The 12409-nt window shown below is 47.4% G+C and overlaps 1 protein-coding gene across 1 annotated transcript; it reads right to left on the minus strand.

Moving 5' to 3' along the window:
- Nucleotides 1–9250: 9250 nt before the first annotated feature.
- slitrk2 (SLIT and NTRK-like family, member 2) lies at nucleotides 9251–12174 on the minus strand. Its single transcript, XM_008293394.1, has one exon. The coding sequence runs from the start codon at nucleotides 11990–11992 to the stop codon at nucleotides 9323–9325; it is 2670 nt and encodes an 889-aa protein (XP_008291616.1). The 5' UTR covers nucleotides 11993–12174; the 3' UTR covers nucleotides 9251–9322.
- Between the last annotated feature and the right edge of the window lie 235 nt (nucleotides 12175–12409).

Raw genomic sequence — 12409 nt, forward strand, 5'->3', positions numbered from 1 at the left:
TCCTGCCGTTACTGGGGCTAGAACGGACGTCCGCTTCCGTTTAGTCGGATCAAATTTTGCAGAAGTGCATTTTAGGATTTTTGAGAACGGCTTCAAAAACATCCGTGTTTACTGTCCTTTTAATTGTGTGGAGTTCTTCAGAGAGTTAATGTGATCCAAAAAAAAGTCTGCAGAGATCAAGGTTCTGCGGTTTGGCCTCTCGGTTGTGCAGCTGACTCGATTTTCTTTCTATTGTGGTGGAAATAAATGAAAAATACGGCGTTCTTAGATTCTTAGAGTTTAGTTCCATTGAAGGTTTAATGCTTGAGATCTTCTACGATGATGTCGAGTTAGACTAAAGACAAAGCAAAGGTGAAGGCTGGAGGTTAGCTCCAAATACGTTGATTGAGATAAAATGGTTAAACTCTTCTGCTCGTGTTCTTTGCGTCGTCATAAATTATTGCCACCGCGTTCCAAGATCATTTTGTTGGTGTTAAGCAACAGAAACAAAACTGCAAAATCAGTCCCACGCTTTGCTAAACTAGAATTATTCTCGTACATATTTGAGGGTTTGGATTTATAGTTAATGACTGTTGTTTTTGGAATATTTCAGATTTTAAATGAGCAAATAATGCTGCTCACAGTAAAACAACTTGTTACTTGTACACTAAACTAATTCCCTGTGTGCTTTAGGTGTTTCTGTAAACCGTCACATTTCTTCTTCCCTTCCTGCCATCTGTTGATTTTCATCGATTCCTTTTTACTGCACGAGAACCAAGTAAATGTCAAGCTGTCAGCTCAGCTCCAGGAGGTTACGAGTGTCTGTTACCGGCGTTAACAGAAAGTACAGACCGGCTGGAAAAGTACATTTAAAAAAAACAGAAAAGGCTGCTGGAGACGCTGCGTTGAAATACTGCAGGATTTTATGGACATTACAGTCGCACGCTTTCGGACCCAAACTAACGAGAGACCGTTTAAACCCGACACTGCCGATGCAGCTCGGCACACAACCTCTTACACCCAACACCGCGGCATCTGGGATCAAAGCGGTATCACTCCGCTGGACTGAATCCAAGCCCGAAACAGATACAAGCAGGTCCGACATCTCTGATACCTGATAGCGTGCAGCGATCGGGGGGAAAGTACCTTGATCAGAGCGGAGCTAGGATGACTGGAAACCAAACGAGCCTCCCGTCTCCTGCCCGGGCCTTTTAATCTCCAGAAAGCGTTATTAAATCACTGGCATGTTATCACAGATGACTGTTTTGGACAACTTGTGTTGCATAATAGATGAACCGGGGCATCGAATTTTGACTCTCACATAGAGGAAAATTTTGAATTAGGAATGCGGTTTTTTCCTCCGCAGGATGCTGTCAGAGCGCCGGAGGCGAACACAGACCCGAGACTGCAGAGGAACAGAATCTGCCTGACTGCTTCAAACACCTCTGACATTCAGCCCTTTACGCAGACGAGCTAAACCTTTCTTATCGCGGCGGAAATCAGCCGCTGCAGTCGGGGTCATACACACAACATCGCTGCCTGAAGATACCGGGAACAAAGAGCAGCCGATAGATCCCGCTGCCAAATACAACTCTGAAATACTCCTCTGACATCCCATAGGTGAGCGAGCGTCTGCAGCGGGGATCAGTGCCAGCAGCACAACAGAATATAATCAAACCCACTTCCAATACGGTCGTTTTAAATACAGCGTAAGGAGAACGAGGAGGAAAAAAAGAAATCCATGCTCGATAGTAGTCCTTTATGGAGAGGTGCAAGATTTCGATTTGTGAAGTTGTTTTGCTTCGAGTTTGTGCAAAGAAGGCCCGGCTTTGTTTTCAGGACAACATTCACAGATTGTACAAATCTATTTTCTTAGTCTTCGTGGGGCGTTCTCACTGATGTGGAAACTCAGATCAGAAAATGTGGAGTAACTTCTACTCTTTGGAAAGGCATGTAACTTCAGAATAAAAAAAAGTAACTGTCAAACATAGAGCTATGCATTAAACTCAATATCATGTCAACGTTTTTAGAAATAAGTGCGTTAAAACTGACAGCAGAGGTAAATGCACCAAGAAGCAAACCAATAGAGCAACACATGCAGAAGAAGAAAACATAAATATGCATTTAAAAATACCAAAATCAGCATCATGTATGTGTTGAAGCAAAACTCCCAGAAACCAGTTGCTCTAAATCACAAAGCAGGAAATGTTAACATGTGACCTACTGGAGCCTGGACAGGTTGGGATTTTGTCTCATGATTTACTGAGAAAATCAGCCGCTGTAGCTCATCTGGTTGAGCTGGCGACCCGTGTACGTGGGCTGCAGCGGTCGTGGGTTTGAATCCAGCCTGTTGCCATTTAGCTGCAGTTCCTTCCCCCATTCCTGTCCCCCCACTTCAATGTGTCTCTCTCTACTGTCCTGTACAATAAAGGCCAAAAAAATTACTTAAAAAAAAAGAAAATCGCCGATTCTAATAGTTGATGAAGTTTGTCAGGTGATGCCGGATGGTTTGCGTAGCGGGAGCTTTGGCAAATGATGCTAAAGATGCAAATTTTACAGGATTTTCATGAAATCTTGAATGATTTCTTCTATTTAAAGCTGCAAGAATTGATTTTTAGCCACTCTGGGGGCAGGAACACGGTGTACCTATTACCTATTTATACATCTCATAGACACGTGGCGTGTATTAGCTTTAACTGGGAGATGAATTTCTGCCTTTAAAGCTCTTTTAAAGCTAGTTTCTGCTCCGTTTTAACCATACGCATCTTTATGTTTGTAATAAAATGACTGGTGCAGCTTTAATCTGTCACTGCAACGTGTGAGAAGTTTACCGAGACCAAACAAGACATCTGTTCATCTGCGAGCGGCCGCACACGAAAAAACTACAAATCAACGACCCAATCAGGCGCCATCATAGCAGCATTAATATTTAAGCAGGCACGGCAATTACATGCGAGCGAGGTAATTGCGTTTTGATTATATGTAACCACCTCAGTGAATCACGCTTTGCATCCCGAGCAGAGACGTCTCGCTCTGCTCGGCTAACTGTGACGGCTCGCGGGCGGCAGCTCTCCACACGCTGCATTTCCTCTCTTTAAATTACAGCAGCGGGCTGCAGTTCTGCTAGCATTGCAGATAGCAGCGTGCACCAGTGTGTGTGTGTGTGTATGTGTGTGTGTGTGTGTGTGTTGAAGACGCTCAGGCCGAGGAGTGTTTACGGCGTCGCTCCTCTCTAAATCTTGCACAGGCTGCCGGCTGAGAGGACTCCTGTCTGATAGCTCGGTATAAATGGCTGATCATATCGCGCACCGGCGTCGGTTTCATGCGCACACACCAGATGGCAGCGCTTTAAAAGGGTCAACAGGTCCTTTCACTGAGCAGGAGCCTATTTAAGTCTGATCGGGTTAATCTAGTCCCACTCAGGTGTTAATGGAGGGTTTGTGTCATTTGAAATCCATCGCACGTTTCACGCGAACACAGCCACCGGTGTGCAAAACCCGTCGACGTGAGCGGTGCAGCGACTCGGGCGGCTGCAGGATGATATCTTCATGTTTAACATGTCATGTCCCACTTTCTCATGCAAAAACCCTGCCGGAGCCACGATGGATGCTTCGTGAAATGCTGAGAAACCAACCACAGCTCCTACATGAATGAACACAGCTTCATCCGCGTATGAGTCAAAGGTTAAAACCAGCTTCATGCATATTGCAGATCCGATCTGACTGAACCTGAGCGGCGCTTTTAAATTTGAAACCTGAACTCAACCCAACATCTGAGGCCGCCTGAGTCCACACAGCAGCACCGAGGTGCCGTCAGTTCAACCTGGTACATTTACTTTTTAAGGAAAACATAAAACCTCAAACCGATCTGAGCCCCACAGCTTTAATGATTAACACCCGCCGCTTTTTATTACAGAAAACACCTGAAAGCTTGGAAGCATTTTGCTTGATGGGAACAGCGATTCAACAAGTCTGTGCCCCTCGAGTCAACAGAAAAGGTGAGAAACGGCTGTTTTACTGGGAATGCACCAGAAAAAATGCCTAAAAAATTACTCTTGCTGTGGTGTTGGTCTCTTAAAATGTTCCAATTTGGCTCAAAACACATCAGCAGAGTGGTTTGAATCAGTGTCACAGTGTTGAGTCAAGTCCAGGACAGGAGGCAGAAAACTCTTCAAGAATATGTGAAACATCTGCACAACATGAGCTAAAACAGTTCAGGTCTTAAAGCTACGTCTAGACGTCAGGTCAGAAAACAGGATCAGCTTCAGTTGATTCCGAATTAAGCAGCAATTAAACAAAAACAAGCAAATGGTGCAAAATAAACATCGAGCTTTTGGGACATTCTTAAGTCGGGTTCCTGGAGCCAGATGTTAACCCAGCCTTGGCTAATCATTGTAAAAACTCTTAAAAACCACTTAAAACGAAGAAATGGAATAAAGCCAACAGCAAATTAGGACCAGGGTTAGATTATAAACAACACTGGACTCCTGAAGCACTAAGAGAACTGATGGTAACGTCAACCAGCTCCACAAGAAGCACCAAGCAGAAAAGTCCTACAATGCTTTGCTCACACGGCACCAATTCCTTCCCAAATCTGTTTGTTTCTGGGGCCTAAACCTCTTTTTACCCCCAATGAGGTGAAACCAACTCTGCATCAAGTTGAATCCAAAGTTGTGTCCAGACCAAGACTTTCACAAACAATAAAAACCCCCAAAAGACAGTCACAGATTCCACAAAGTCTGCAGGAAGCAGCAGAGAAACGACGCAGTAATCTTCCTGCCATCTGTCAGTCTTGTTTGCAGACACAACCGAGACACTTTTGAGCAGAACCGAGTCGACCGAAGCTGCGAACGCTTTAAACTCATCGCTCATTCCTCTCTTTTTTCCTTTTAGGGTCGCTACTAGAAACAGAAAGGCTCAGATAAATCACCTGCCCACCGTCCACCACTGCTAAATATGACTGAGATCCAGGAGGACAAAAAACACAGCAGATTAAAACACAAATGTGTGAATGAGGACTGACGGGTCGGGATGACGTGAGCTTATTGAGGATGAGTTAACGGGGGGGCGGTTTAAGTGACGGATGGGGCAAACACAGCGGCCAGGGGAAAGAAGAAAATGGATTGCAGCAGTCTGCGGCAAAACGATTAAAATCGTATGTGTGGAAAGCTGGTGTCACACTCAACATAATGCACAAAAGTCAGAAAACGCACACACACACACACACACACACATACACTCAGAGGTCTCCAGAAACACCTATTATAAATCAACTCAAAGCAACAGCCTTTATGCTTCAAAGTCATCTCTGAATCGCTTATCCACACGTTGAGCCACACTGTAGGAATACCAATTTGCAGTCCTCTATCATATCGCTCAGCGAGAGAGAGAGAGAGAGCGAGCGACGGGGCGAGAGAGGTAGACGGAGAGCGGGGAGAAAAGAGAGAGAGAGCATTTTCTACAAAACACCTATTTATACGTTGAATCGTATCGACGGAGCAAAAAAAAAAAAAGAAGCGAGCGAACACCTCTGCAAAGTGCTCACTCATATGAATATGTGAATGCAGTCACTCACTCACTCACACGTGCACGCTCACACGTGCACGCACATACACAAGGGTCCCAGGGCTGCGAGATAAGAGAGGAGAGTGTTCTGAGGAGAAAGCTTCCTCATTGGTGTGCAAGGCTGCACATGTTCCAGCCCTCCCTTATATCCCCTGTGTGTGTGTGTGTGTGTGTGTGTGTGTGAGTGTGCATATGTGTGTGTGTGTGTGTGTGTGCATGAGAGCTCTCGTTCCTTCACTGCCACTAAAAAGACACAGAGGACCTATTGTGCCCAAGGAAGGAAAATCACTCCATTTTCAGAGAAGGAGAGGAATGAACAGCTCTGCCGACCTCCCTCTCTCTCTCTCTTTCCTTCCGTTCATGTCTCCCTCCCTCTCTCTCTCCCCCTCTCTCTCTCTCTTTCTTCTCCCCTCCCCATTCACACGGCAGCTGAAATGGCGAAGCTTGTTAAAAAGGAAGCCCGCACGACAGCGTTCACGGCTTTGCTTACCGCAGCATCTTCCCCCCGCCGCCGTGCGCCTTTGCAACCAGAAACCACAGATGAAAGCAACTCAATACGGAAAGAAAAAAAAAGTTACGGCACCGAGTAGATGCATGAAGGAAGTAAGAAGAAAAACAAACAATAGGAAGCAGGTAAAGAAAATGCCAGGATTTGGAGTAAATGAGGTGTTTCATGCAGCAGCAGCAGCAGAACAACATTAAAGGAGAGTTTTTCTCAGGTGTTCAGAGCTGCAGCGCTCAGGAACACAATTCTGCCACAAACGATATTATCCCCCCCCAAAAAAACCCAGGGTTCCTGCCTGGTAACACTCAGGTTATTGAAACCATCTATCACGGCGGGATTGGGAACCGTCGGGGACTCGCTGATGTACGTGGCCCAATTCGTGCGAGATGGATGGATGCGAGCGCACCTCAGCGAGACGCGATGATGGAGATAAAAGCTTTCATTATCAGCGACTCAAAGAGAAAGGATGATCTCTGTTTAGTCAAACTCGGCTCGTGTGTTTGCGGCTTCGGCCCATCGCTCATATCGGGATCAGATCTAAAAGTTAACAGTAAAAGAAAACTGATCCCATCATGCATTGCACAGGACGAGCTGCTCGAAGCTCAGAACTGTTTAAAAGTTGTAGCACATATTATGGCTGCTTGTGTTGATTTCTTTAGATAAGAGTCAAGTTTCTAAAGCACTGACGCCTTCAGGTGTCCTCATTTGTGGTTCTGCCTTCAAGTTGTTCGCTGTAATCTGCGTTTTTACAACAAGTTTTATCATCACTGCTCACATTTCTTAGTATGTTTCCAGATCAGTCAGCACAAAAACCAATAAAAGAGACCAACTTTATACCTGCAGCACATAAACAGCAAGATTCTGCTCACGTGGAACCACAACAAACCAAATTATCCCACAAAAAAAACCACCTAAACTCAAGGTTCTCAGCATTTCAGACTCCCCTCACATGAGCAGCAGTCATCAGAAGCCTCCAGAGATGTAGATCAAAACTTAAAGGAGAACCGAACAGTGATCAACACAAAGGCAGCAACCAGCGTACATGCAATATGCATCACTCTCCCGGTGCCCTCCAGCTGAGACAGACCTATTTTTTAAGGAAAAAAAAAGATTTCCAGCAACATAATAGTGAATAAAATAACAAAGAGTCACACCTCCGCCTCACAGAGGAGCCAACAAAACTCCCTCACGTGACTCTCTGCTCGGGCCTCAGCCGTCCGATTGGAATGTGGCCCTTGTTGCCGGCAACATTTCAGCACCTTGGACAGCAACACAATAGCCAGCGGAGCTCCAGCGACGGAGGAGAAAGAAGAAAAAACAGAAACACGAGGACAAAAGACAGAGGAGGAGGTGGAGGAGGAGGAGGAGGAGGAGGGCCATACAAAAGAGAGAAGTGGGGGGGAAGAGAAGAATTTGGCTGCTGGGAGGCCATTCACAGGCAACACAAAGAGCCAATGTCAACTCCAGTTGAAGGACAGAAAGCAGAATTAGCATTAGAGCGGGTTGCACAGTTCATCCATGTGGCACGGCCCCGCGAGTGCACGGGAGGCCGCGGCCGGCGACGCCAACGCGCCGCGGAGGAGCGCCGTCATGTGACGTCCTGCTGCTGCTGCTGCTGCAGCTCCACCACCGACAGGCTCCATCACCTGCAACATGTGGAGGAACGCTGCATTTCCCCAGAAACGGTTGCTAAGCACGCCGCAGACGCCCCTCCATTTTCAGCACAGGCACATTTTCTTCCACCGCTTATCCACGAGGGGCCACCGACGGCTGTTAATTGCCACGCTAATGACAATCCGTCTCTCCTGCAAGATTGCACAGCCCAAGAAGCAGCAGTTGCATTTTAAAAACAACACATTTTTCTCTCCAGATGCCCCCTCCTGAGGCCTTCTCTCTCTCAGACAACACAATCACTGCACAGCCCTCGGTGATATTCTGACACAAAAATATTGACCCTCCACGTTAGCGTAGCACATGCAAAGATGGATGGAGATTGTTTTTAGAGAGAGGAGGGAGAGAATCAGGAGGAAGTGCTGTGTCAGTGTGGGAGAAAGCGTTCAGCTCGGTAGCAAAGAAACCACAAAAAAAGCCCCTCATCTCGTCAATCATTAGAGGGCCCATCACTTTTCATTAGAGAGAGAGGAGCTGCAGGCAGCCTCTATTTTCATTTTCTCCGGCTGCTGCCACACACACACACACACACACACACACACACACAGCAGACCACAACAACACGGCAGCATCCCCCCCAAAAAATAATAATCGCATGCACAGTCTGAAGAAAAATGTACCTCAAAGCTCAGGATCTTGACAAAGTGCTTCAGTGAAAATTTAATGGCGCAATTTCGCCGGCGCTGTATTGCTCCCCTATAGCATACAATGTTCTCTATAAGTTGTACATCTCCAAAGACACTTCATAATGAAAGCAAAATAACACGGTTCTCCCTGTCAGCAAACTAACATCATGTCACACCCAGTCTCAAGTTCATAGTTTGTCTTTTTTTTTTCATTTTTTTCTTCTTTAAACGGACAAATAAGTCTTCTATTTTACATAAAGATTTGATTCTTTAAAATACAGCACTTTCAAAAAAAAATAAAAAGGAAAAGAAACCAAAAAACAAAAAAAAGGAACATTTCCATTTCGCAGAGAGCATTGTTGATAAAATAGTCGAGTGCAAAGGCACTTTCTGGAGTAAGTAGAGTAAGATTTTGCCGCTTGTTGGGATTTGAAAAGGTTTTTTTTTTGTTGTTTTTTTTTTCCTTTTATGGTTTAACACTCACCATTTATCAGTGTAGGCTAAGTATGTACAGGAATGTCAATCTGTAGCATCTCCTCCTCTACAAAGAATCATCACTTTTTTCTGTTTTGTCACAGGGAAAAAAAATAAAATACAGTTTTATGAAAAGCACAAAGCCGTATTTGTACACAGTCCTGCCCATTATATACCTGCCGTCGTCGAGAGTCTTTTTAGGATTTCATTTAGTCGAAAAAGAAGAAATAATTTATACCTTCCAGGAGAAAAAATAGAACTGCATAATAATATACTTCTTATATTCCTTTTTATACATCTTGAAAAGAAAAAAGAAAAAAAAGAAGAAAAGGAAGAGAGAGAAAAAAAAAAAGATCATCAAAGGCTTCGGTTCACTTCCAGTCCGTCATGTAGGATTGAACACAGATAGATAAGATAGATATATAGAGAGGGCTATTATTACAGTAACTGCGTGATTATTATGAATGCTGCACAGAACCTGGGGAGGGGCCGATGTCGCTATCTTACAGTTGGCTCATCGCAGTCTGTTTCTCCAGAACCTCCAGGTAGTCTGGTTCTGTTTTTAGCTTCCCAGGCAGCAGCAGCGGGTGCTCATTGTTTTTGGAAGGGTACTCGGGCCCAAAGTATTTCCTCGGGGTCCCGTACAGCACAGTTTTGTTCAACCTGTCCTGGTTGGTGACATGCCGTCGGGCCGTAGCAGCCTCGTAGGGGGGCACGATGCAGGGTCTCTTAGGCAAAGTGCAAAAGTTGTAATTAAAAGGAGGGGCGGCCGCGGGGAGCTCCTTGGTAGGCCTCTCCCCTAAGTTTTGATACAACATCTCAGGAGGCTCCGGGGTGGTCAAACCACAAGATGTCGGCGATTTATCCATAAAATCCACTGTGCTGATGGTGTAGGCCCCCGGGCTGCGGCTCAGGATGTCGTCCTTCTTTGCATCCAGGGGCCCGAAGCTGAGCTCCTTCAGGTTGCGGTAGTACGCCACCTGCTCGCCGTCCTTCTGCATGTAAATGGGGTTTTGGCACATGGAGCCCACGGGCGGGGGGATGTAGTTATAGACGTGGCTTTCTGAGCTCTTGTCTTGGGTCGGTTCGGGCGTGTAGGAGCCATATTGCACTTGGAAAGAGTTGAGATCTAAGTTGTTGGCGCCCGTGGGGACGTGCTCCACCCCTTTGCGCCGCTTCAGGACGAAAACAAAGAGGCCTGCGCCGAAGCACACGGACAGGATGAAAACAACCAGCAGCCCCAGGATGAGCACCGACAGGGGCACCTCGGGGTGCAGCTCGGGGGTGTGGATACGGGACTCGGTGGGGCTGACGGAGCTAAAAGAGGACGAGGGAGAGGAAGTGGGGGTGCTGGCCTCCGTGCCGGGGCTGATTAACGTGGGGGCTTTAGTTGGGGGGGCGTGTTGAGGCGGGGGCACCTCGCTGGGCTCGGGGCAGATGGCCTCGTTGCGGAGCGAGCGCAGCAGGCGGCCTGCGTGTTTGGACGGCGAATCGCAAGTGATTTCGTTCACCACCACGCTGGTGCTGGACAGCTCCATCCAGTTTTTGAGCGCCACGATGTCGCAGGTGCAGTCCCAGGGGTTCTCCTGCAGGTCGATCTGGATGAACGCCGACAGCTGGTCCAGCACTCCTCGGACCGGAAGGTAGGAGAAGTGATTATTCCTCAGGTTGAGTCTCGTTAGCATGGTGCCCCCGAAAACGTTGTCGGGGAGCGATCTGAGCAGGTTGTTGTTCAGAAAGAGCAGCTGAAGGTTATGCAAAGAGTTAAACGTTTGTGGCAGAATGTCCTTGATGATGTTGTATTCCAAATACAGGTACTGGAGCGACTGCAGGCCGGCGAACAGAGACTGAGACAGCGACTCGATGTAATTCCCATTCAGGTAGAGGCGCCTGAGGTTGGTGAGATTCTCAAACGCTCCTTCCTGAATCACTGCTATCCTGTTATTTCCTAAATGGAGCAGCTCCAGCGAGCTGTACTCAGTCAGGTCAGTTCTGTAAATCACTTGTAAGTAGTTTCCAGTCAGGTGCAGCTTCTTTGGGTAGGAGGGCTTCGGGTTCAGCTCGCTAATGTTATGCAACTTCCGCTCCTGGCAGTTGATGTTCAGTCCGCTGTCGGGGTTCTGTGACGTGCAAACACACACGCTGGGGCACAGCATGGGCACCGGGGAGCGCGTCTGGTAAACCATTATGGGCCCAAAAACATGTTTGTCCTTACTGATGCGAGGGGTGGGCCGGTGGCGCATTTTGGGTGGGCGGGAAGCTTTGGGGGCCCGGGTGGGGGTGATTACGCCGGGGTGGTAGGTCGGAGGCAGGGCCCCTTGGAAGTGAGAGTCGGAGGGGGGGTGGACGCGCTCGCCAGCGTTCCTGCGTGGGCACAGATCCTGCTTTATGAGCTGAGTGATGTCTTTGCCGTGCAGCCTGAACGGCGTCTCGCACACGATGTCCCCCACGAACACGGAGATCGTGTCCAGCCAGGATTTGAGGGGAATTAGGTCGCAGGTGCAGTTCCACGGGTTCTCCTCCAGCTGGATCTCCATGATGCCGCCTATGTGCTCCAGAACCCCGGCGAACGGCAGCATCTTGAGGCGGTTGCCGCGTAAATCCAAGTGGGTGAGGAGCACAAAGCGGAAAATGTTGGGAGGCAGAGACAACAGCAGGTTGTCATTCAGGATCAGCACTTTGAGCTTATTGAGCTTACTGAAGGCGCCCGGCTCTATGGCGCTGATGTAATTATAGTCCGCCTGTAAATACTCCAAACTCTCCAGACCAGCAAAGGTGTCCTCTTTAATCACCTCCAGGTTATTGTTGTTCAAGTGGAGCCGCTTCAGGAAGCGCAGCCCGTTAAAAGCGCCGGTTCGGATCTCCTGCAAGCCGTTATTCCCCAGATGCAGCGAGGTGACATTGCCATAATTGACAAACTCATTGGCGCTGAGCCGTGACAGGAAGTTTCCATTTAGAAAAAGCTGGGAGATTTTATTGGGGGGCGCCTGGAACAGACTGACGGTGGTAAATCCTTTATTCTCACAGTTGATGTTGAGGATGTTCTCTCGCTCCTCGCAGGCGCAGCGCGTCTTGCAGATATCTTTGGAGGCTGAAGTTTTGCGGCTCTCCGTTTCGGACGGTGACAGGCTGGTGACCGTGAGGACGCTCAGCAAGAGGACGCCGCTCAGCATTTTTACAGCCAAAAATGGTCGCTGAAATATAGATCCAGCATTTAACTTTGCAGCATTGAAGCCTTTTGGACGGAACGGAGGAGGAAAAAAAAAAAAAAAAACACTGAGGGACTGAGTTCTCACAGCAGGGAGAGGTGGAGAAAAAGGAGGTAGAGGCGCTCACACACACACATACACACACAAACACACACTCACTCACACACACTCACACACACACAAGCAAGCACACAGGCGCGCAAAAAAACAGGCGCACCGCCGCTATTTGGTGTTGAAATGAGACCGTGACGCACAGGGGATGCGCAAATCTCTCCATTGACCTTCACTGTGAATCCCCAAATCCGTCCAAAAAAAAAAAAAAAAAAAAAAAAAAAAAAAAAAAAAAAGACACAAAAAAGAAAATCAACCCTGAAAAACCNA

This window comes from Stegastes partitus, unplaced genomic scaffold (genome assembly GCF_000690725.1).
Source record: "Stegastes partitus isolate 25-593 unplaced genomic scaffold, Stegastes_partitus-1.0.2 Scaffold881, whole genome shotgun sequence".
In the NCBI taxonomy this organism is placed as follows: Eukaryota; Metazoa; Chordata; class Actinopteri; family Pomacentridae; genus Stegastes; species Stegastes partitus.

Bases quoted from the DNA above. Each gene is read 5' to 3' on its own strand.
- slitrk2 (XM_008293394.1), bottom strand. From the start codon at position 11,992: ATGCTGAGCGGCGTCCTCTTGCTGAGCGTCCTCACGGTCACCAGCCTG.